This window comes from Pan troglodytes, chromosome 20, assembly GCF_028858775.2.
Source record: "Pan troglodytes isolate AG18354 chromosome 20, NHGRI_mPanTro3-v2.0_pri, whole genome shotgun sequence".
Lineage (NCBI taxonomy): Eukaryota > Metazoa > Chordata > Mammalia > Primates > Hominidae > Pan > Pan troglodytes.
The window spans coordinates 14,750,561-14,776,674 of record NC_072418.2 but is presented as its reverse complement, the minus strand read 5'-3'; the positions used below and the strand labels follow the sequence as shown (position 1 = coordinate 14,776,674).

Genomic DNA, 26,114 nt, shown 5'->3' with positions numbered 1-26,114 from the left:
CACCTGTAATCCCAGCACTTTGGAAGGCCAAGGTGGATGGATCACGAGGTCAGGAGATTGAGACCATCCTGGCTAACACGGTGAAACCCCGTCTCTACTAAAAATACAAAAAATTAGCCGGGTGTGGTGGTAGGCACCTGTAGTCCCAGCTACTCGGGAGGCTGAGGCAGTAGAATCGCTTGAACCTGGGAGGTGGAGGTTACAGTGAGCCGAGACTGCGCCACTGCACTCCAGCCTGGGAGACAGAGCAAGACTCCGTCTCAAAAAAAATAAATAAATAAAAAATAAATAAAAGGCCGGGCGCAGTGGCTCACACCTGTAATCCCAGCACTTTGGGAGGCCGAGGCGGGTGGATCACCTGAGGTCAGGAGTTCAAGACCAGCCTGGCCAACATGGTGAAACCCCATCTGTACTAAAAATACAAAAAATTAGCTGGACATTGTGGTGGGCACCTGTAATCCCAGCTACTTGGGAGGCTGAGGCAGGAGAATCGCTTGAACCCAGGAGGTGGTGGAGGTTACAGTGAGCTGAGATGGCACCATTGCACTCCAGGCTGGACAACAGAGTGAAACACTGTCTCAAAACAAAACAAAAAAAAAGAAATGAAACCATCCTACCTGGGGATTCCCCGGACCACTTGGATCATCCAATTGTGGGACACAGAGTGTGATGGTATTCCCTTATGGACTAGATCATTCTACCCATAAGAGATGCTTGGCCTACTGAAGATTTACCAGAAGAGATGACTTCCTAGCAGTCAATGGAAGAAGCGCTGATGAAGCCATCCCTTTAAATTTTGTCAAATTAATCAATGATGGAGGGAGGGAGAAAACTGAAATAAACAAAGCTTGCTGCACATTCAGCATTAATTATTAGGTCAGCTTGCTCTCTGACCCCCCTGCCAAATTTTTTTTTTATTTTTTTGAAATAGAGATGGGGTCTCACTATGTTACCCAGAATAGTCTCAAACTCCTGGGATCAAGCAATTCGCTCGCCTCAGCCTCCCAAAGTACTGGGATTACAGGCGTGAGCCCCCATGCCTGGCCCCCTTCATAGTTGTTTGATGCCTAGTGTCCTAGAATCCTGTAAACCCTAGATGATAATTCCCCTTAACTGCTCTATAGATAAAAACTTGAATGTTAAAAAATGTTAATTTTTCCCTTTGAGATATTATTTCAGGTCCTGCATAACAGTGAAACTACTGACTTCAGCTGCTCTGAAGGACCCCAGTAGTAGCTGACTCACCAAAGAAGGTAGTTTTCACATCCTGATGATTTCATCGCCTGTACTTCAATCAACAACCTCAATTTTTCAGCCTCTTACACGCCACAATCCCCTTAAAAATCCCAGCCTAGTGTGGGTCCAAGTGCAGTGGTGTTTAAAACTAATTGATCACAACCAGTTACAGATGTCTTTGTTTCTCCTCCATTCCCACTGCTTCAATTGACTAGTCCAAAAAACAAAAAATCCAGCCCAGAACTTTTTGAGGAGTTGGATCTGAGGGCCCCTCTCATCTGCTTGCTGGGTCACCCCATGATCATTAAACTCTCTGTGCTGCAAATCTTGCTGTCTCAGTGTATTGGTCTGTTACTGCACAGTGTGCATATGAACCTGGTGATTCTGTAACCCTGGGGCTTCTTGGAGGTTGAGGAAGGAGGCAAGCCATCTAGGACTGGCTTTCCATGGGACCAGTAAAGCAGTTTGTACTGCCCAGATTAAAAAAATGCTACAGGGTGCACCAGAGGAATGGCATGGCCCTTTGCTATCTTTCTCGAGTCCTGTAGTGGGACAATGTATATATGATGTGGGAGAAGCACTGCAGATTTGGAGAAATTTAGAAACCCAGGAACAGGGTAAACTCGGTAATCCAACAAGGGCTAACAAAGGGAAAAAAGAAAAATCAACAGAAAGAAAAGGGGAGACAGGGAAAGGGACCAATAGGAGTCACCCATGAGCAAATGTGGCATAATTTGTTGGGGGCAGAAACACCCTGAAGAGAAACAGACAAACAACCTAAGACTTTATTAGTACCCTTATGGTAGAAACTACAGCCTAAACTGCAGTTTCATCCCTTCCCTTCTGCCTCTATGGAAGAAGAAGATGACTCAATCTTTCATTTGATTGTCCCACTCTACCAGGAGTGGATTCCACCATGGCTCAGAGATTAGGACTGGGGCAAAGTCAACCCCATGTTCAAGCAATAGGTGGAAACCAGAGGTCCCATATCAAGCTCACCATTTCCTGTTGCCCCCCAAATAAAAAGATTATTACCTTAGTAATAGTCTGTAATCCTATTACAGGGTGGAATGTACTTTCATCTCTGGAAATCCAGAAACAAATCCTGGTCAGTGGCCTGCCATTGATGATTATAGAGGACAAATGACTCAGATAAAAAGGACTTTAATACATCTAGGTATTGGGAAGCTCCCCAACCCATATATGGCATTTATTACCCCTACTTTAGAAAACATTTTAGGCATGGATATTCTGTTAGGAAAGACTTCGCAAACTTGAGTGGGAGAATTCAGCTTGAACGTGCTGTAGTAAAGGCTGTTCTCAAGGACAGGCAAATGGGAACCTGAACAGCTTTCTGCTCCTAGGCGAGTTGTCAAGTTTAAAGAGTACAAATTACTAGGCTGGGCTCAGTGGCTCACGCCTGTAATCCCAGCACTTTGGGATGCTGAGGTGGGTGGATTGCCTGAGGTCAGGAGTTCGAGACCAGCCTGGCCAACATGGCAAAACCCCATCTCTACTAAAAATACAAAAATTAGCTGGGTGTGGTGGCGCACATCTGTAGTCCCAGGTACTTGGGAGGCTGATAGCTTGAACCCAGGAGGCGGATAGCTTGAACCTGGGAGGAGGAGATTGCAGTGAGCCGAGATAGCACCACTGCACTCCAGTCTGGGCGACAGAGCAAGATTCCATCTCAAAAATAAATAAATAAATAAATAATAGTACAAATTATTTTGGGCGGGGGGGCTGTGCACATGATGAAATAAGTGCAAATAGGCCGGGTGCGGTGGCTCACGCCTGTAATCCCAGCACTTTGGGAGGCCGAGGTGGGTGAATCACAAGGTCAGGAGATCGAGACCATCCTGGCTAACACGGTGAAACCCCATTTCTACTAAAAATACAAAAAAAAAAAAAAAAAAAAAAATTAGCCAGGCGCGGTGGCGGGCGCCTGTAGTCCCAGCTACTCGGGAGGGTGAGGCAGGAGAATGGCGTGAACCCGGGAGGTGGAGCTTGCAGTGAGCCGGGATCACACCACTGCATGCCAGCCTGGGCGACAGAATGAGACTCCGTCTCAAAAAAAAAAAGAAATAAGTGCAACTATTGAGGAACTGGTAAGTGGACACATTATCCACCCAGCTCAAACTCATTTTAACAGTTTCTCTGTCCTGAACACAAACCAAACAGTACCTGGTGGATGACTGTAGATTACCAGGAATTGACCAAGGTAACCCCCATCCATACATCCTGTAGTTCCTATTACTCAGGTAGCTGATCACATAGTGTCCCTGCTGGGGATGCATCACAGTGCGTTAGATTTAGCTAATGTTTTTTTCAGCATTCCTCTCTCTAAATAATCACAAAACCAATTTGCTTTTACCCTGCCAGGCTGCTACTGGAATAAAAGGGTTCATGTTCAGCTCTCCACTTACTGGTCCCCCAAAATAGAGAGAAGACTGTCACATTAGTAGATGCTATGGTGGAGTGTGCTTTAATCCATGGAAGTCCAGAAGATGCCCTGGTGAGTCGGCTGCCATTCAAGGGTTGCTCCAGGGTTATCTCCAAAGTCCTAGGATTTGTCACAGAATGTTGGCTAGAGGCTTGTCTTTGTTCCCATTCCTGTCATCTTTCATGGTTTAATTATATATATATTTTTTATTTCATTATGTATTATTTTATCTATCTATTTTGACAGGGTGGGTCTTGCTGTGTCACTCAGGCTAGAGTGCAGTGATGCAGTCATACCTCGCTACAGCCTTGAACACCTGGGCTGAAGTGATTCTCATGCATCAGCCTCTTGAGTCACTGGGACTACAGGCATGAGCCATCTGACCTGGCCCTGGTTTCATTATATTGATGACATCACGTTAACCTCTGAAGACTGTAATGTGTTACAGGAAAGTCTTATACCATTGTGTGCTCGTCTACAGGAATGGGGATGGGCAATCAACCCTCAGGAAATCCAGGGACCACGGCCCGCAGTGAAATTTTTAGGAGTGATATAGTCAGGTAAGACACATTGATATCAGGCATGGTAATTGACAAAGTCCAACACTTTCCTAAAAATATCATTCAATTTACAAAACCTCATTTAGCTCATGTGTAGATAACTCATATATATTTATTCTTTAAGCATAGATACCCACAACAAAGAGAGTGATGACTATGCAAAATTATACTGGGATAAAGGAATAATAAACTGTCCTTAGGAAACCAAGCAGTCACATGATGTTTGATGCATTTACATATATGAGGGCTTTTATAAGGAGCTTGTGCTTGCCTAACAACAGAGTATCACACAGAAGCCATAATTCCATCTTACTTACCAGTTACTTGTTCACGAGTGGTCATAATTCTCTTTCCATATAAACCTAAGTTGCGTGTTAAACTGATTGTCAAAAATTAAATTTAACCTTTTTTTTTTTTAGATGGAGTCTCGCTCTGTCTCCCAAGCTGGAGTGCACCGGCATGATCTTGGCTCACTGCAACCTCTACCTCCCAGGTTCAAGGGATTCTCCTGCTTCAGCCTCCCGAGTAGCTGGGATTACAGGCGCCCACCACCACGCCCGGCTAATTTTGTATCTTTAGTAGAGACGGGGTTTCACCACATTGGCCAGGCTGGTCTCGAACTCCTGACCTTGTGATCTGCCCGCCTTGGCCTTTTATATCATTTGCCTATTGTATATGTCCTACCATGGTCAAAGTAATACAAGAAAGGTATATACAAAGGCCAGGTGTGGTGGCTTATGCCAGTAATCCCAACAATTTGTGAAGCCCAGATGGGTGTATCACTTGAGATCAGGAGTTCGAGACCAGCCTGGCCAACATGGTGAAACCATGTCTTTACTAAAAATAGAAAAATTAGCCAGGTGTCGTGTTGGCCACCTGTATCCCAGCTACTTGGGAGGCTGAGGCAGGAGAATCACATGAACCTGGGAGATGGAGGCTGCAGTGAGCCAAGATCTTACCACTGCACTATAGCCTGGGTGAGAGAGCCAGACTCCGTCTCAAAAAAAAAAAAAAAAAAGAAAAAAAGAAGAAAGTACATACAAAATTCCTTTCAACACCACAATAAAAGTTAAATTTGGCTGTTTGAAGTGGCTCAAGCCTATAATCCTAGCACTGTGAGGCTGAGGGAGGAGACCTGCTTGAGGCTAAAAGTTAAAGAGCAGCCTGGGACCACAGTTAGATCACATCTCCACAGAAAATTTTTAAAATTTGGCAGGACATGGTGGCTCATGCCTGTAATCCCAGTAATTTGGGAGGCCGAGGTGGATGGATCACTTGAGGCTAGGAGTTTGAGACCATCCTGGCCAACATGGTGAAACCTCATCTCTACTAAAAATACAAAAATGAGCCAGGCATGGTGGCAGCTTCCTGTAATCCCAGCTACCTGGGAGGCTGAGGCAGGAGAATCGCTTGAACCCAGAAAGTGGAGGTTGCAGTGAGCAGAGACCATGCCAGTGTAGACTCCATCTTCAAAAAAAAACAAAACAGTTACCTGGGCATGGTGGTGTATGCTTGTAGTCCCACATATGTTGGAGGCTGAGGCGAGAGAATCACTTGAGCCCAAGAGTTAAGGATGCAGTGAGCTATGATCCCACCATTATACCCTAGCCTGAACAACCACCGTGTCTGGCCCAAATTTAGTAAATGTTTCTGAATAAAACATTGTGATACTGCAAACAAACTGGATGATAGGCTAGGCACGATGGCTCATGCCTGTAATCCCAGCACTTTGGGAGGCTGAGGTGGGCGGATTACCTGAGGTTGGGAGTTTGAGATCAGCCTGACCAACATGGTGAAACCCCATCTCTACTAAAAATACAAAATTAGCCAGGTGTGGTGGTACAGACATGTAATCCCAGCTACTCAGGAGGCTGATGCAAGAGAATCGCTTGAACGTGGGAGGCGGAGGTTGTGGTGAGCCAACATCGTGCCATTGCACTCCAGCCTGGGCAACAAAAGCGAAACTCCATCTCAAAAAAACAAAACAAAACAAAACAAAAACTGGATGATGAATTGTTGGGTCAGATGTGAATTATAAGTTTTTTTGAGGAAAATTTAAAGTTCATTTATCTTAAAAAGGATTTTTCCTGTTTTGTTATTTGACCTTCCTTCGTGAAAAAATACAAAAATAAAATATGCATATTTAAAATATGCATATTTTTTGGCCAGGTGTGGTGGCTCACGCCTGTAATCCCAGCACTTCGGGAGGCTGAGGTGAGCGGATTACCTGAGGTCAGGAGTCTAAGACCAGCCTGACCAACATAGTGAAACCCTGTCTTTACTAAAAATATAAAAGTTAGCTGGGTGTAGTGGCGAGTGCCTGTAATCCCAGCTACTCAGTAGTTCAAAAAAAAAAAAAAAAAAAAGATAAGGCAAAAATGGGTCTAGAAGTCCAGGAGCTATCTCCTCTCACCACAAGGCCAAGTCTTTTCTTTGTTTGCTTTTTGAGACAGTGTTTTGCTCTTGTTACCCAGTCTGGAGTGCAATGGCGTGACCTCAGTTCACTGCAACCTCCACCTCTTGGGTTCAAGTGATTCTTCTGCCTCAGCCTCCCAAGTAGCTGGGATTACAGGCATGTGCCACTATACCCGACTAATTTTTGCGTTTTCAGTAGAGACGGGGTTTTTCCATGTTGGTCAGACTGGTCTCGAACTCCCAACCTCAGGTGATCCACCCGCCTCAGCCTTCCAAAGTGCTGGGATTATAGGCATGAGCCACCACGCCCGGCCACAAGGCCAAGTCTTATGCCATTGGAAAGACACATGTCATACACCTGCAATGTGAGACAATGTTCTTCAGTGACCATGATGGATCAAGACAAAACAAGGGCACTCTGTAACCATGTCTCAAAATAGTATAGAAGAAAACATATTTCAAATTATCAAACTGAGCAAATTTTTTTCAGTAATGTGACTCATTTGTAATTCTCATATATCTCACTGTCATTTATGGCTTTTGGTCATATTTATTACTATATTACACCCTCTTTGACAACAAGTATGGTACTGGTGGTCTTTGGCAAGATGTCACTGAGAACATTGAGTTAACTTTTGGTACAATGAGTGAATGAAAAGTTAGGACTAAGAGGCTGGGCGTGGTGGCTTACCCATGTAATCCCAGCACTTTGGGAGGCTGAGGCAGGTGGGTCACAAGGTCAAGAATTCTAGACCAGCCTGACCAACATGGTGAAACCCCATCTCTACTAAAAATACAAAAATTAGCCGGGTGTGGTGACCAGCACCTGTCACCCCAGCTACTCGGGAGGCTGAGGCAGTAGAATCGCTTGAACCCAGGAGGCAGAGGTTGCAGTGAGTGGAGATCGCACCACTGCACTCAAGCCTGCGCGACAGAGCGAGACTGCGTCTCAAAAAAAAAAAGAAAAAGAAAAAAAGAAAAGTTAGGACTAAGATAAAAAATTTAAGGATAGCCAGGCGCGGTAGCTCACGCTACCCCAGCTCACGCTAATCCCAGCACTTTGGGAGGGCGCGGTGGGCGGATCACAAGGTCAGGAGATTGAGACCATCCTGGCTAACACGGTGAAACCCTGTCTCTACTAAAAAAAATACAAAAAAATTAGCCAGGCGTGGTGGCAGGCAACTGTAGTCCCAGCTACTTGGGAGGCTGAGGCAGGAGAATGGCGTGAACCCGGGAGGCAGAGCTTGCAGTGAGCCGAGATCGTGCCACTGCACTCCAGCCTGGGCGACAGAGTGAGACTCCGTCTCAAAAAAACAAACAAACAAACAACAAAAAAATTTAAGGATATAAGTGAGTATAAAAAGTAAAATTTTTTTACATGAGAAAAAGCATGCCTAGCATTCTATTCACATGGTAATATTGACTCACAATGTCCAACCAATAACTTGGCAACATTATGAACTTGATCTAATACATATTTTAATATAGCTACTGAATTAATTAAGAAAGAATAATGTTTGTCAGTATACAGTTGTGGAAAAGTTGAACTATTTCTATGACACATGTACAGAAATCTTGGTTGCCAAAAAAATTATTGTTTTTAATCAAATATAATCAAACATAATTGAAAATAAATGGAGACATTACATTCAGAAATGAAACACAGGAAACACTCAAAACTTCCTGGGAGGAGGAAGGTGCTTATTCTCACCTTCCTGAAAGTCCTGGGTGAGACCAGTCACTGCAGCAGAGGAAGAAGCTCCTATCTAGTTGGACTGGACAAAAGCATAGTAGCTGCGAGGCTACAAGATAAGGGTCAGTAACAGCAGGAACAAATGTGCTTGCCAAACAAATCGCATCTCATACTGACTCAATATACAAAGTAGGGGAATTGAACATCAGAGAACAATCTCACCCATGACAGTCTGCATTAGCTCTCTGGTAAAGACATTATACCTAAAGAAACACCAGGCCAGGCATAGTGGATCACGCTTATAATCCCAGCATTTTGAAAGGCCAAGACGGACGGATCACTTGAGGTCAGGAGTTTAAGACCAGCTTGCTCAACATGGTGAAACCCCATCTCTACTAAAAATACAAAAATTTAGCCATGCGTGGTGGTGTGCACCTGTAATCCTGACTACTCAGGTGGCTGAGACACCAGAATCACTTGAAACCAGGAGGCCCAGATTGCAATGAGCCAGGATAATGCCACTCTACTCCAGCCTGGGTGACAGAGCGAGACCCTGTCTCAAAAAAAAAGAAAAAGAAAAACCGTATTACAGATGGGGCTTTTTCATTGTTCTATTCTTTCAGTCTTTTAAAAAAATATCTTAGTCTTTATTTCTCTTCAATTTGCCCTTAACCACTGATGGATCTTTAATGTGGAGCTTCTGAAGACACCTTTACCCAAAGGCCCACACCTCTGAGCAAATTTTGAGGACATTCTTGATTGGCAAGCCAAAGATTCAGAAAAAAATGGGCTGGGAGCAGGGAGTCAGCCTGTATGGATGTGGTACCTGTTTGGTGCCTCTAAAATGTGACTGATGACTTCCTCTTGTCTGCCTTTGAAATCGCATGTAAGATAGGACACTGGTGAATTGTATCATGACATCCTCCAACTCCATTTCTAGATTTTATTGTCCTGTCAGACTTCTCTTTTTTTTTTTTTTTTTTTGAGACGGAGTCTTGCTCTGTCGCCACTGGACTGCAGTGGCGCGATCTCGGTTCACTGCAAGCTCTGCCTCCTGGATTCACGCCATTCTCCTGCTTCAGCCTCCCGAGTAGCTGGGACTACAGGTGCCCACCACCATGCCCAGCTAGTTTTTTTGTATTTTTTAGTAGAGACGGGGTTTCACTGTGTCAGTCAGGATGGTCTTGATCTCCTGACCTCGTGATCCGCCCACCTCAGCCTCCCAAAGTGCTGGGATTACAGGCGTGAGCCACTGTGCCCGGCCAGGTCTCTCTTCTTAACTCAACAGTCAGTTATCTCAGAGGGTTTCTCTCTAGTGTCTCTTCCTGTTTGAAAGGAAGTGGGACAACTGAATGCTTCCTCAATTTTTTTTTTTTTTTTTTTTTGAGATGGAGTTTCACTCTTGTTGCCCAGGCTGAAGTGCAATGCTGTGATCTTGGCTCACTGCAACCTCCGCCTCCCAGGTTCAAGCAATTCTCCTGCCTCAGTCTCCCGTGTAGCTGGGATTACAGGCATGTGCCACCACGCCCATCTAATTTTTTGTATTTTTAGTAGAGACGGGGTTTTGCCATGTTTTAGCCAGGCTGGTCTCGAACTCCTGACCTCAGGTGATCTGCCTGCCTTGGCCTCCCAAAGTGCTGGGATTACAGGTGTGAACCACCGTGCCGGCCCCTCGCTTTTTTTTTTCAGATGGAGTCTCACTCTGCTGGGGTACAGTGGCGTAATCTCGGGTCACTGCAACATCCAGCTCCTGGGTTCAAGTAATTCTCCTGCCTCAGCCTCCTGAGTAGCTGGGACTACAGGCACGCGCCACCACGCCTGGCTAATTTTTGTATTTTTGGTAGAGACAGGGTTTCACTATGTTGGCCAGGCTGGTATTGAACTCCTGACCTCAAGTGATCCACCTGCCTTGGCCTCTGGAAGTGCTGGAATTACAGGTAAGCTACCGTGCACAGCAATCAATTTCTTATATTAATAGGATTTCTCTCATATATTAATAGTATGAATTGCTTCATTTTAGGAATGAAGGCTTTTCACATTCCCTTCATTTACAGGATTTCTCTTCAGCGAGTTCTTTCATGGCTACAAAAGGATCTGATACAATGGAATGCTTTTCCATATTGCTTGCATTCAGAGGGTCTCTCTTTATTGTGCATCCTTTTATGTCTTTGAAAATGAATGGGGAGAAGGCCGGGCGCAGTGGCTCACGCCTGTATGCACAGCACTTTGGGAGGCTGAGGCAGGTGGATCACCTGAGGTCAGGAGTTCGAGACCACCCTGGCCAACATGGTGAAACCCCGTCTCTACTAAAAATACAAAAATTAGCTGGGCGTGGTGGCGGGCACCTGTAATCCCAGCTACTTGGGAGGCTGGGGCAGGAGAATCACTTGAACCCAGGAGATGGAGGTTGCAGTGAACAGAGATGGAACCACTGTTCTCAGCCTCGGTGACAGAGCAAGACTCCGTCTCAAAAAAGAAATGAACGGGGAGAGAGGCCTATCTGTCGTGTGCAATACCATGTGGGTTTCAATGCCACTCAGATCAGAAAATGCTTTCCCACGCAGCTTACATTCATAGGGTTTTCCTCTAGTGTAAGTCCTTTTGTGAATTATACCCTCTTTGAAGACAGGTATGCCACTGTGGGATATGGCACAAAGTCACTCTGAAGAACATGAGATAACTTTTGGTATTATGAATGAACAAAAAATTAAGACCAAGATAAATGTTCTAAGTATATAAGCATGAAAATTAAAATTTACATGAGGAAAAAGATGCCTGGGATTTTGTCCACTTGGCAATATTGACTCATAATGTCCAAAAAATAATGTGGTAACATAAACTTGATCTAATGCATGATGGCACTGAGATATTTTATTATGGCTTCTCAATTAATTAAATAGAGAATAACAGCTGGGTGCAGTGGCTCATGCCTGTAATCCCAGCACTTTGGGAGGCTAAGGCAGGTGGATCACTTCAGGTCAGGAGTTCAAGACCAGTGTGGCCAATAGGGTGAGACCTCATCTCTACTAAAAATATAAAAATTAGCCAAGTGTGGTGGTGCACACCTGTAATCCTAGGAATCTTTTTCCTCAGGAGCCTGAGGCAGGAGAATTGCTTGAACCCAGAGGCGAAGCTTGCAGTGAGGCGAGATCATGCCACTGCACTCCAGCCTGGGCAACAGAACAAGACTCATCTCAAACAACAATAACAAAAAATAGAGAATAACGGCCGGGCACGGTGGCTCATACCTGTAATCCCAGCACTTTGGGAGACTGAGGCGGGCGGATCACGAGGTCAGGAGATTGAGACCATCCTGGCTAACACGATGAAACCCTGTCTCTACTAAAAAATACAAAAAATCAGCCGGGTGTGGTGGCAGGCGCCTGTAGTCCCAGCTACTCAGGAGACTGAGGCAGGAGAATGGCGTGAACCCAGGAGGTGGAGCTTGCAGTGAGCTGAGATCACGCCACTGCACCCCAGCCTGGGTGACAGAGCGAGACTCTGTCTCAAAAAGAAAAAAAAAATACAGAATAACATGTTAGTATGCAGCTGCTATAAACATTTAATTGTTTACATTCATTGTCTGTATTTGAAGGTTCTTAGCAGATCTGAAGGCTTTCCCATATTGCTTATATTCATAGGGTTGCTCTACAGTGTGAGTCCTTTCATGCACCCGAAGTTGTGAGACAGATCTGTAGGCTTTCCCACATTGCTTACATTCATAGGGTTTCTCGCCAGTGTGAATCTTTCTATGCATCTGAAGTTGAGTGGCAGATCTGAAGGCTTTACCACACTGCTGACATTCATAGGGTTTCTCTCCAGTGTGAGTCCTTTCATGATATCGAAGGCTACTGGAAGAAATGAAGGCTTTCCCACACTGCTTACATTCATAGGGTTTCTCTCCGGTGTGGGTCTTTTCATGATACTGAAATGCAGTAGAAGACATGAAGGCTTTACCACATTGCTTACACTCATACTGTTTCTCTCCAGTGTGAGTCCTTTCATGGTACTGAATGGAACTGAAAGAAATAAAGGCTTTTCCACATTGCTTACACTCATAGGGTTTCTCTCCAGTGTGAGTCCTTTCATGTCTACGAATGGCAGTGGAAGAAATGAAGGCTTTACCACACTGCTTACACTCATAGGGTTTCTCTCCAGTGTGAATCCTTTTATGACACTGAAAGGAACCAGAAGAAGTGAAGGCTTTGCCACATTCCTTGCATTCATACGGTTTCACTCCAGTGTGAGCCCTTTTATGTCTACGAAAGGAACCAGGCAAACTGAATGCTTTCCCACAATCCTTACATTCATATGGTTTCTCTCCAGTGTGCATCCTTTTGTGTATATGCAAAGAAGAAAAATAATTGAACGCTTTTCCACATTCTTTACATTCATAGGGTTTCTCTCCAGTGTGTGTTCTTGCATGTACCCGAAGGATCTTGGCAGATATGAATGCTTTGTCACACTCTTTACATTCATAGGCATTCTGTCCTCTGTGCATTGTTGCATGTATTTGAAAGGAAGAGAAACTGTTGAATGCTTTTCCACATTCCTTATAGGGTTTCTCTCCAGGGTGTGTCTTTTCATGAATTTGAAGGTTTCTGACAGATCCAAAGGTTTTTTCACATTGTTTAGATTCATACAGTTGCTTTCCAGTGTGAGTCCTTCCATGCATTTGAAGGTGTGAGGCAGATCTGAAGGCTTTCCCACATTGCTTACACTCATAGGGTTTCTCTCCAGTGTGAGTCCTTTCATGATATTGAAAGGAAGTGGAAGAAATGAAGGCTTTACCACACTGCTTACATTCATAGGGTTTCTCCCCAGTGTGAGTCCTTTCATGATAGTGAAAGGAACTGGAACGATTGAAGGCTTTACCACAGTGCTTGCATTCATAAGGTTTCTCTCCAGTGTGAGTTCTTTCATGTCTTCGAAACGAACTGGGAGAATCAAAGGCTTTTCCACAAGTCTTACATTTATAAGTTCTCATTCTAGTGTGCATTTTCATGTGTCTTTGAAAGTTAAGATAAGATAATGCTTTCCCACATTGTTTACATTCACAGAGCTTTTTCCCAGAGTGGGTCACTTCATGTCTACAAAGATAACTGGGACACTTGAATGCTTTCCCACATTTGGTACATTCATAAGGCTTCTCCTCACTGTGAGTTCTTTCATGTATTTGAAAGGAATGGAACCATCTGAAGGCTTTTCCACATTGTTTGCATTCATATGGCTTCTCTCCAGTGTGAGTTCTTCTATGTTCATAAAAGGAATTGGGACTACTGAATGCTTTCCCACATTCCTTACATTCATAAGGCTTCTCTCCAGTGTGAGTTCTTTCATGTATTTGAAGGGAAGTTGAATAACTAAAGGCTTTACCACATTGTTTACATTCATATGGTTTCTCTCCAGTGTGAACTCGTTCATGTATAAGATATATGCTGAGACAAGGGCAGGCTTTCCCACAAAACTTACATTTATAAGTTCCATCTCCATTGTGCATTATCATGTGTCTTTGAATGCTTGAATGGGATATGAAGGTTTTTCCACATTCTTTACAATCGTAGAGTTTTTCTCCAGTGTGAGCCTTTTCTTGCATTTGAAAGGAGGGGTGACATCTGAAGGCTTTCTTATGTTGTTGACACTTATATGGCTCCTGTCCATATTCCTGATACTCAGATGGCTTGTGTGCAGTGTCAGCTCTAATGTGCCTATTAAGGGAAGAATGACCCACGAAGACTTCTCCACACACACTGCTTTCACATGATTTTACTCCAGGAGAAGTTTTTTTGTTCAGTGTGTCATCTGGAATCTGGCTAGAAGTTTCTCCACAATGATTTTCTTCTGTATTTTCATCGACTCTCTCTCCCAGAAGACTTCTGTGAAAAATGAGAAACACATTATTGAAGGTTTGTTTATAAGTGATTTGATGTTTATTAGCAAGGATTGCCCTTGCATTTTCTTTTTTTATTTTATTTTATTTTATTATTAATATACTTTAAGTTTTAGGGTACATGTGCACAACGAGCAGGTTTGTTACATATGTATACATGTGCCATTTGGTGTGCTGCACCCATTAACTCGTCATTTAGCATTAGGTATATCTCCTAATGCTATCCCTCCCCACTGAACTTGCACTTTCAACATTATCCAGGAAAGTGTAGGCTTTCTACCCTGTCTAAATTGTTGGAAGGTGACTGGACCATAGGGCTACAAGATGGCCTATCTATACATATTATTTTAAAAAATCATATGTTTAAAAAAGAAAAACACCATATGAGAATTCTTCATAATATTTCCATGTAGACTATTTTACAAATACTAAACTTCTATATCATTTTCTTGAGTCAGGGTCACCATATAGCCCAGGCTGGAGTGCAGTGGCATCATCATAGTTCACAGCACCCTTGAACTCCTGGACTCAAGTGATCTTCCTGCCTCAGCCTTCGATGTGGCTAGGACTATAGGTATATGCCACAATGTATAGCTAGTTCTTTGTTTGAGATGAAGTCTCACTATTTTGCTCAGGCTCTTCTCAAACTCCAGGCCTCTAGCAATCCTCCCACCTCCAACTCCCAAACAGTTGAAATTACAGGTGTGAGCCACTGTGCCCAGCCTACATCACATTTAAATGTAGGTTTTTAGAGTGAATATTTTAAGAGTAAATAAATTTAATGCTAGGCATATTTCCTTTATTTGCTTCTTCTTAACATATTCTCGCATTCTGAGATTTTCTAGAGAGACATTGCTTTGTCTTGTGAGTTTAAATCACCTTAGATTATTCCTGGGATTTTTGTACTGATCTTCAATGTACTGGTCTTTCCATTTTTCTCCTAAAATACAGAATCAGAAAAATAATCCTGAATTAAAATAAAATTATGAAAAAATGATTAGATTCTATGTTCATGGGACATTAGAGCCATACCTCATTTATTCATCAAAGTATTGCCTGTCCATATTCCAAATCAAGAAATAGCATTAATGAGCTAGAAACACTTGTCTCATTCACTGGGGGATGTAATACTGTCATTCTTACCTATAGAGGCCAGATTCCTCAAGGTTTCCTGCATCACTTCTCTGTAGAGATTCTTCTGGGAAGGATCCAGCAAAGACCACTCCTCCTGGGTAAAGTTCACAGCCACATCCTCGAAAGCCACCGAGTCCTGAAACATCCCACATGTATAGAGGAGGATGGGTGAGACTGACAGCACTGGGGGTCTATACCCTCTTCCTAAGAAGTTCCCATGATGCTGTGGACCCCAAACATTTATTCTATTTCTTGGTCATCTGACCCATTACTCTCTGTCTACACTTTCTTCTATAAAGCAATTCTGATGCTGGAACAGAACTAAGCAATAAACGAACAGCAGAATAGAAAAATGTGTCTTTTCATGGAATCCAGGGAGAAAGGTGCGCTGCCTGGGCTGCTCTTAATGTCTGTTTGTAGCATGGGTCTATAGCACCTGTCATAACACAGTCCTCTAAATTCACATGCAGAAAAATGTTAACATTAGCAGTCCTGAGGCTATATATCCTTGAAAATGCCTGTTCACAAAGTTTAACCATTGAAGATTACCTGGAAGGGGGATTTTATTCTGATTGAAGCAGCAGACAACAAAAGCAAAAAAAAAAAAAACCTGGATTTTGCAAGGGGTTCAACCAACCCAACTGATAAGAGAGGCAGAACTATCTAAATAAAAAAACTCATGAATAGAAATTTTGTGAAAAACAGTACTGTGGGCCGGGCGTGGTGGCTCACACCTGTAATCCCAGGACTTTGGAAGGCTGAGGCGTGCGGATCGCTTGAGGTCAGGAGTTCGAGACCAGCCTCAACATGGAGAAACCCTGTCTCTACTAAAAATACAAAATTAGCCTGGCGTGGTGGTGCATGCCTGTAATCCCAGGTACTCGGGAGGCTGAGGCAGGAGAATTGCTTTAACCTGGCAGGCGGAGGTTGCGGTGAGCTGAGATCGCACCATTGCACTCCAGCCTGGGCAACAAAAGCGAAACTCTGTCTCAAAAAAAAAAAAACAGACTGTGGTAGGAAAACTTAAATTGTAATTGATGAAATGCTGAAGGCTGAATGGAGACAAAGTTCAGGGATAAAAACTCCAGTGCACCCACTCTTAACAAAAAGGCAAATATTTATCAAAATTTAAAAGTTCTGTCTATGAGGGGACACCATAAACAGAGGGAAAAGGCACCCCATGACACTGGAGCAAATATTGGCAAGTCATATATCTGGAAAAGTCTCAATATTCAGAAAATATAATGAATTCTTACATTCAACTAAAAAGAAAAGAAAAATCAAGGCCAGGCGCAGTGGCTCATGCCTGTAATCCCAGCACTTTGGGAGGCCGAGGTGGGTGGATCACCTGAGGTCAGGAGCTCAAGACCAGCCTGGTCAACATGGTGAAACCCTGTCTCTACTAAAAATACAAAAAAATTAGCCAGGCATGGTGGTGGGTGCCTGTAATCCTAGCTACTCAGGAGGCTGGGGCCAGAGAATTGCTTGAAGCCAGGAGGCGGAGGTTGCAGTGAGCGTAGATCGCGCCATTGCACTTCAGCCTGGGCAACAACAGTGAGACTTTATCTCAAAAAAAAAGAAAAAGAAAAAAGAAAAATCAAACACCTCAAATATAAAGTTTGGAAAAAACGTTGAGAAATTGGAACCCATGTGCTCTGACCAAAGGATTGCAAAATGGCTCAATCTCTATGGAAAACAGTATGGTGGTGCCTGAAAAACTAGCAAAAAAAAAAAAAAAAAAATTTTCTTCCAGCAACCCATTTCTGGGTCTATTTATATTCAATTCATATAAATTGAAAGTTGGATCTTTGAAGAAATATTTGAAAACCACTGTTCACAATAGCCAAGAGATGGATCAATCCAAATGTCCACTGATGGCTAAATGGATAAAGAAAACGTGGTATGCATGTACTTACAATGGGATAGTATTTAGTCTTACAAAATAACATTCTGTCCCATGCTACAAAAAGCATGAAAATTCAGGATTCAGTTGGATGCAGTGGCTCATGCCTGTAATCCCAGCACTTTGGGAGGCCGAGGCAGAGTGGATCACGAGGCCAGGAGTTCAAGACCAGCCTGGCCTAGATGGTGAAACCCCGTCTCTACTAAAAATACAAAAATTAGCCGGGCATGGTGGTGGGTGCCTGGAATCCCAGCTACTTGGGAGGCTGAGGCAGAGAACAGCTTGAACCCAGGAGGCAGAGGTTGCAGTGAGCCAAGATCATGCCACTGCACTCCAGGCTGTGTGAGAGAGTGAGACTCCATCTCAAACAAACAAAAAAAAAAAAGAAAAAAAATTCAGGATTCTATACTGATTGCAAAAGGCCAGTCACAAAAATACAGTATTATTCATCTTAGACGAGTTATATAGATTTGACAAACTAACTCAACAGTACATGTAAAATTCCTAAAGCTAATAAATGTTAATATTTTTTACAATAATAAATTATTGTACCAAGTAAAAAAAAAAAAAAACCTAATTGATTGAAAGATAGGGAAAGTATCTGAATGACATTCCTGCAAGATATATGAAAAAGGCCAAGAAGCTCATGAAAACGTCAGTGGACCAGGAGTCATCAGGCACAAGGATTTATATAATGTAGTTTTTAGTGGTTATTGAGTGCTTTCCTCTCATGAATAGTATTCATAAAGTAATACATTTTTAACCCATTTCCCATTTAGAAAAAAAAGTGCAGCTTGCTGCCAGCATTCATTGAATTTTACACAAGCATACTCTTTAAAGCTGAAGCAAATCTGATTGATTTTCAATGTGAAAATAAAATTTCTAAACAGAACTTGTTTCTAATCCTAATATAACAAAAACGTATATGATGTTACATTAGGATTAGAGACAAGAGTATTCTCGGGGCACATGGAAAATGGGTTGAATATACCCACCACTTATTGCTTTGTGGAAAAAAATGGTAAGCAATTAAAATACTGCAGCAGTTTCACATGTATCATGGGGGACACATGATTGATAATGATGTCCAGTGGAAAGGGGAAATGAGGGAGTGTTTTGGAATGTGGGGAGGAAACCAGAAACTTAAGGATTTATCATCAGCCCTAGCAAGAACTAGGCTGGGAGGATCTCAAGGACTCCTTCCTTGACCATACTTCAGTGAGGCTCCTCGGAGCCCACTTCCTGACTAGCTTTTGTGTTTGTCCTGCAGAGCCCAGTTATAGCTAAATCCTAATAAGAGAGTTTAGAGAGAATCCCCCCCAACTTGATATCTAATCAAGTTGTTTCCCTCACCTATGATAATTTATTAATATTCTCTTCCCCAACTCTTGACACCTCACCAAGTTCCATCCTCTACGGTACCTTGCTCTTTAGATATAATTGTCTTGTTGATGCATTCAGGTTGAGTTCAATTTCTTTCCCATATTAAATTGTCCTATAACATATAGGCAAAAAATAAGGCTTTATTCAACACATATTGCAATTGTGCTGAATAAAACCTTCCTTGAAATTTTTACCAAGTTTTCAGTGTAATCTCTCTTTACAAGGAATAAAGACTTAGACTTGAGACCCTAATTCATATGTCTGCAATGCATTAGTGATAAGAAGTTCTCTTCTGGTGGGGAGGAAGATGGATTTCTTGAGAGTACCTCCTACTCAAACATCCAAAACACCAGGTCAGATTTCTCTCCTGATGACCACTTCTTGTTGTCACCCTATAAACGGGATGAGATTGGAGACTGTGGTTGCATCACTGCCAGAGAGGACTACAGGGTAGAGTTCACCTCCTGCAGTAATGGGCCAGGATGCCTCAGAGTGCTGGCTACCAATTCATCCCCCATCCTATGTGAAGAAGAAGATGGACCAGATATTCAATATAGAAGTTTTTCTTCCATTTGGTGAATTATCTTGTGAAATCCTTTCTTTTTTTGTTTTTAAGCATAAAACAGCCAGTATTCCTAGGCATTTTCTATACATTTACTAACCAGGCCCAACCCTGCTTAGCTACAGAGAATAGATGTGTTCAGTGTGGCATGACCACACATGCTTCAGTTTCTTTTTTTTTTTTTTTAACACTTATTTTTATTTTTGTCTTTTTTTTTGTTTCCTTTTTGTGGAGAACGGGGTCTCGTTATATTGCCCAGGCAGGTCTCGAACTCCTGGGCTCAAGCTATCCTCCCGCCTCTTGCCTCCCTGAGAGCTGGGATTACAGGCATGAGCCACCGCTCCTGGCCTCTTTTTTTTTTTTTTTTTTTTTGAGATGGAGTCTCACTGTTGTCCAGGCTACAGTGCAGTTGGCGCAAACTTGGCTCTCCGCAACCTCCGCCTCCTGGGTTCAAGCGATTCTCCTACCTCAGCCTCCTGAGTAGCTGGGATTACAGGCACGCGCCACCACGCCTGGCTAATTTTTGTATTTTTAGTAGAGACAGGGTTTCACCATGTTGGTCAGGCTAGCATCAAATTCCTGACCTCAGGTGATCCACCCACCTCGGCCTCCCAAAGTGCTAGGATTATAGGTGTGAGCCACCGCACCTGGCCTAAAATACAAATTATTAACGAATGAAATTGTATCCTGACCTCCCACTCTCACCTTCTTCCTAACCTTGTTTTCTCCTCTCTGTAAAAAAAAAAATTCCTTTTTGGGCTAACTTTGAGATGCTTGCAGATCTTATACTTTGTCCCTTTTCCTTATTTCAATTCTCCTTTGGAATAAAGTCATTCCTGGCTGGGCGCGATGGCTCACCCCTGTTAATTCCAGCACTTTGGGAGGCCAAGGTGGGTGGATCACCTGAGGTCAGGAGTTTGAGACCAGCCTGACCAACATGGTGAAACCCTATCTCTACTAACAATACAAAAAATTAGCCGGGCGTGGTGCTGGGCGCCTGTAATCCCAGCTACTCAGGAGGCTGAGACAGGAGAATTGCTTGAACCCAGGAGGCAGAGGTTGCAGTGAGCCGAGATCACGCCACTGCATTCCAGCCTGGGTGACAGAGCAAGACTTGGTCTCAAAAAAAAAAAAAAAAAAAAAAAAGAATAAAAGAATAAAAAGAAAAGTCATTCCTTACCTAAATCCACATCTGTTTCATTAAAAATGTTTAGAAACAACCTTAGGACAACTAGCCTCAGAAAGGCATCGCTGACCCGCTGCATCTGCCTGTGGATCCTCAGTTTTCCAGGGCTCTGAGATTCTCTCAGCGTAAAGGGCTCCTCCCATGGTCAGTGTGAGCAGCTGGGTCAGTGTGAGCAGCTGGGACACTGCAGGAGAGGCTCCCCAGCAAGAAACAAGTGAGCCTTCAATGACTTCTCTTTGCAGGCTTCTGATTGACCTTAGCTTGCAGTCACTGGGCTCAGGCCTGATTCAATGAGAAAATACCCAGTGTTTGAAGAATCTAGCAAAATCCCTCAAACTCAGGTTCAGGTTTACACATGGAAAGGAAATTATAAGGCATTTGCATTTCGTACCACAAAATGGAAAGCAAAAGTATCTAATCGTTTCAGACAATACACACATTTGTGGAAGTCAATAATTCCAACCTGAAGCCATTAGAACTTTAAATTATTTTATTTTTTATTTTTTTTGAGACGGAGTTTCACTCTTGTTGCCCAGGCTGGAGTGCAGTGGCACGATCTTGGCTCACTACAACCTCCGCCTTCTGGTTTCAAGCAATTCTTCTGCCTCAGCCTCCTGAGTAGCTGGGATTACAAGCGCCCACCACCATGCCCGGCTAATTTTTGTATATATTTTTTTAATAGAGACGGGGTTTCACCATGTTGATCAGGCTGGTCTTGAACTCCTGACCTCATGATCTGCCCGCCTCAGCCTCCCAAGGTGCTGGGTTTACAGGCATGAGCCACTGTGCCCAGCCTTTAACCATATTTTTTGAATCCCTATTTTTATTTTTTGAGACAGTTTCTTGCTCTGTCGCCCAGGCTGAAGTCCAGTGGCATGATCATGCCTCACTGCAGCCTCCACCTCTCAGCTCAAGCCATCCTCCCACTTCAGCCTCCCAAGTGGCTGGGTACTACAGACACATACCATCATGCCTGGCTATTTTTTAAGCAGTTTGTTAAGATGAGGTTCTACCATGTTACCCAGACTGGTCTCAAACTCCTGAGCTCAAAGGATCCCACAACCCCTCGCCCACCCACCTTGGCCTCCTAAAGTGCTAGGATGTAGGTGTGAGGCACTATGCCTGGCTATTTTTAAATTAATTTTTAATTTTCTTTCTTTCTTTCTTTCTTTTTTTTTTTTTGAGACAGAGTCTCGCTCTGTGGCCCAGGCTGGAGTGCCGTGGCGCGATCTCGGCTCACTGCAAGCTCCACCTCCTGGGTTCACGTCTCCTGCCTCAGCCTCCCTGATAGCTGGGACTACAGGTGCCCACCACCACGCCCGGCTAATTTTTTGTATTTTTAGTAGAGACGGAGTTCCACTGTGTGTGCCAGGCTGGTCTCGATCTCCTGACCTCGTGATCCACCCACCTCGGCCTCCCAAAGTGTGGGGATTACAGGCGTGAGCCACCGCGCCCGGCCTTTTTTTTTTTTTTTTTTTTGAGACAGAGTTTCACTCTTGTTGCCCAAGCTATAGTGCAATGGTGTGGTCTCAGCTCACTGCAACCTCCGCCTCCCAGGTGCAAGCAATTCCCCTGCCTCAGCCTCCCCAGTAGCTGGGATTATAGATGCACCACCATCACGCCTGGCTAATTTTTGTATTTTTAGTAGAACGGGGTTTCACCATGTTAGCCAGCCTGGTCTTGAACTTCTGACCTCAGGTTATCGCCCAACCCGGCCTCCCAAAGCGCTGGGATTACAGGCGTGAGCCACTGCGCCCGGCCTAATTTTCTTATTTTTGAGACAGGGTCTCACTCTGTCACCCAGACTGGAGTGCAGTGGTGTGATCACGGTTCGGTGCAGCCTTGACTGCCTGGCCTCCAGGGAAATCTCATTATTATTATTATTTTACTTGAGAGGGAGTCTCACTCTGTAGCCCAAGCTGGAGTGCAGTGGCGCGATCTCAGCTCACTGCAACCTCCACCTCCCGGGTTCAAGCGATTCTCCTGCCTCAGCCTCCGGAGTAGCTGGGACTACAGGAGCGTACCACCACACCCAGCTAATTTTTAATGGAAATCTCATTATTTTTAAGTTGACAATATTATTTTATTACTATTTCCATGATAATGAAGCCACTTTTGCAAAAACTATAACACTGAAAAAATTATGGCAGTCAAAGAGATCTAGCCAACTGCTTCTCTTGCCTTTATCTTTCAAGCTGCCTTAATTACTCCTAGGCTTAGGCTGAGCTAACTTTAGAAGACATTTGGCCGGGCAAGGTGGCTCACGCCTGTAATCCCAGCACTTTGGGAGGCCGAGGTGGGCGGATCATGAGGTCAGGAAATCCAGACCATCCTGGCTAACACGGTGAAACCCCGTCTCTACTAAAAACACAAAAAATTAGCCGGGCGTGATGGCAGGCGCCTGTAGTCCCAGCTACTCCGGAGGCTGAGGCAGGAGAATGGCGTGAACCCGGGAGGCAGAGCTTGCAGTGAGCCGAGATCGCGTCACTGCACTCCAGTCCGGGCGACAGAGGGAGACTCCGTCAAAAAAAAAAAAAAAAAAGAAGACATTTATGTTATAGTTTAAATGATAATAGCTCTTCCTTAAACACTGCCTTCCTAAAGCTAATGAAAAACCATGAGTCGGGGCGGCGGGAACAGAGTGGGGAGCGATGAGGAGCCTGAATTTTGCTATGGTATAGACTGGTCCCAAGATACTTCTGCAGATAAGTGTTTTCAGGTTTTTTGCTTGTCTGACACCCATGGCTCCACTCAGGCCCACCAACCCTGCTCCTCTAGAAGCAACTCAGCACTCAGGAGGACCATTTCCCACCACCTCTTCCCCGAATCTGCCTTTGAAAAACCCCTGGCCGAGTTCAGTGGCTCACGCCTGTAAACCCAGCACTTTGGGGGGCCGAGGTGAGCAGATCGCTTGAGCCCAGGAGTTCAAGACCAGCCTGGGCAACATGGCGAAACCCCATCTCTACCAAAAATACAAAAATTAGCTGCCTGCGCCTGTAGTCCCAGCTACTCGGGAGGGTGAGGCAGCAGGATCACCTGAGCTGCTGCTCAGGTGGGTCCAGGATGCAGTGAGCCGTGATCGCGCCATGCACTCCAACCTGGGCGACAGAGTGAGACCTTGTTTAAAAAACAATTTTTAGCCGGGCCAGGTGGCTCACGCCTGTAATCCTAGCCCTTTGGGAGGCCGATGCGGGCGGATCACCTGAGGTCAGGAGTTCAAGACCACCTTGGCCAACACGGTGAAACCCCGTCTTTACTGAAAATACAGAAATCAGCAGGGCGTGGTGGCGTGCCTGTAACCCCAGCTACTAGGGAAGCTGAGCAGAAGAATCGCTTGAATCCGGGAGGCAGAGGTTGCACTGAGCCCAGATCGTGTCATTGCACTCCAGCCTGGGCAAAAAAGAGCGAGACTCTGTCTTAAAAAAAAAATTGTAAGAAAAAAATATTAAAGAAAAATCCCTAACTATAAGCCTTCGGGGAGACTGATTTGAGTGCTAACTCTGTCTCCGTCTTCGGCGTTGCGTGCTCCATCTCGTGTCAAACATTTTCTTTACTGCAATGCCCTGGTCTTTCTTTTTGCAGCACAGGCAGGAAGAACCCCTCAGGCGATTACAACAACAAAGCATCTAGTACACATTGATCATGATGTGAACAAAAACATGACAGCAGTTGCCAAGCTCTGAGCCACAGACAACAGGGAAAACATTCATCCGCTGTCACAAGTTCTCCACGCTAGGCCAGGCGCGGTGGCTCACGCCTCTATTCCCAGCACCGGGCCTGTTTAAGTTTTAACAGGAGAAAGGGGGCACTGAGGGCCTCACAGCGCAGCTCCTCCCGCACGAGCCCCACACCCAAGGCGGGATTGCCCCCATGACCCTCCCGTGGCCCCGCACAATATGGAGAGGCTCCGGGCTGCGGGCGCGGAGATGTCCAGAGAGGGCTCCCGGGCTGGGGCCGCAGTCGCCGCGCGGCGACGAGACAGGGCGCCCAGGGGTCCCGGCTGCCGGCCCAGCCGCACCCGGCGGCCGAATGGACCGAAGGCCGAGCTGCGCCAGGGGGGCTCGGGCCCCAGACCTCGAGTCGCCGCGGGGAGGTCCGCGTCCCGGCACAACCGGTTCCAGCCAGTTTCTAGCAGCCTCCGCCTACCCTCCCCCACGTCTCGGGACTCCCAGCGGGGGCTCACACTCACCATTTCCTGGCTTTCAGGTGACTCCCACGTCCAAAGCAGTCACAACGCAGACGACAGGGCGACAGAAGTACGGCGGTGGCAACCGGTCCCTCTCAGAGCAGGAAAAACGGGGTGCCAACCTCACCCGGCGGGAGGGGCCAAAGACTGAGGCGAACGGCAATGTGACCCGCGGATAAACAGTTGGCCGGGCCCCACCCCGGCGACTCTGATTGGGTGGAGCGCCAGGCCCCGCCCCCTGCATCCTGAGTGACAGCAGAAGTCCAGGGTAACAGGGCCAAGCAGAGCAGGACTGACCGCTTCAAGCCACAATCCAAGGTCAAGTTCCCTCTCTACGCCCTGCTCTTTGAAAATTTGCATTTCGGCCAAACTTGCTCGTCTTAATTACTAGAAGTGGCTCTGTCAATGGTCTGTCCCTGCTTCTTCGTCCTGCACAGTGTCATAAGTGTGTGCAGGGAGTTCCAGACTCTATGTTTAATAGAGGTGAAAGCAATTAAAATATTTTATTCCAAAATATATTTATTTGGCAATTTCGAATGGCTGCAGCTTTGCCCTTGCACAGCTGTCTTCTGGGGGGTGAAATTTGCGTCTATGGAGTATTTCCATTAGTGAAGCCATGCCCCCTCTCCCCTTTTCTCTTTCCCTGATCTGGGAGAAATTGAGAGTCTGACACTTTGAAAAGTCTGGAAAGCCGGGCGCGGCGGCTCACGCCTGTAATTTCAGCACTTTGGGAGGCCGAGGCGGGTATATCACCTGTGGTCGGGAGTTCGAGACCAGCCTGGCCAACATGGTGAAACCACATCTCTACTAAAATACAAAATATTAGCCGGTCGTGGTGGCGGACGCCTGTAATCCTAGCTATGTAAGAGGCTGAGGCAGGAGAATCACTTGAACCTGGGAGGCGGAGGTTGCAGTGAGCCGAGATCATGCCACTGGACTCCAGCCTGGGCAACAAGAATGAAACTCCGTCTCAAAAAAAACAAAAACAAAAAAAGTCTGGAAAGAGGCCAGGCAAGGTGGCTGGGGCCTGTAATACCAGCACTTTAGGAGGCCAGGGCAGGAGAATCACTTTGGCCCAGGAGTTGAGGGCTGCAGTGAGCTGTGATCGCACCAGTACACTCCAGCCCGGGCAACAGAGTGAGACCAAAAAACAAAATAAGTAAGAAATTCTGTTTTTGCTTTTTTTTTTTTTTTTGAGATGGTGTCTTGCTCTATTGCCCAGGCTGGAGTGAGTGACGTGATCTCGGCTCACCGCAAGCTCCGCCTCCCAGGTTCACGCCATTCTCCTGTCTCAGCCTCCCGAGTAGCTGGGACCACAGGCGCCCGCCACCATGCCCGGCTAATTTTTTGTACTTTTAGTAGAGACGGGGTTTCACCGTGTTAGCCACGATGGTCTCGATCTCCTGACCTCGTGATCCGCCCGTCTCGGCCTCCCAAAGTGCTTGGATTACAGGCGTGAGCAACCATGCCCGGCCAGAAATTCTTAAAAGAAGCATTTTGCATCCATTCTCTCTGTGGGAGTC

At 45.1% G+C, this 26,114-nt stretch overlaps 1 protein-coding gene across 3 annotated transcripts; it reads right to left on the bottom strand.

Moving 5' to 3' along the window:
* Positions 1-11,891: 11,891 nt before the first annotated feature.
* On the bottom strand, positions 11,892-24,809 carry LOC100615195 (zinc finger protein 433). Of its 3 annotated transcripts, XM_009434811.5 has the most exons (4): positions 24,595-24,805; positions 15,381-15,507; positions 15,117-15,177; positions 11,892-14,223 (listed from the first exon to the last, which is right to left on the bottom strand). In XM_009434811.5, the coding sequence occupies exons 1-4, from the start codon at positions 24,595-24,597 to the stop codon at positions 11,910-11,912; spliced, it is 2,505 nt and encodes an 834-aa protein (XP_009433086.4). In that variant the 5' UTR covers positions 24,598-24,805; the 3' UTR covers positions 11,892-11,909. The 3 variants fall into 3 exon arrangements, with proteins under 3 accessions (XP_009433086.4, XP_063657309.1, XP_009433085.4); XM_063801239.1 differs by lacking the exon at positions 15,117-15,177 and having other exon boundaries at positions 24,595-24,809; XM_009434810.5 differs by lacking the exon at positions 24,595-24,805 and having other exon boundaries at positions 15,381-15,516.
* Between the last annotated feature and the right edge of the window lie 1,305 nt (positions 24,810-26,114).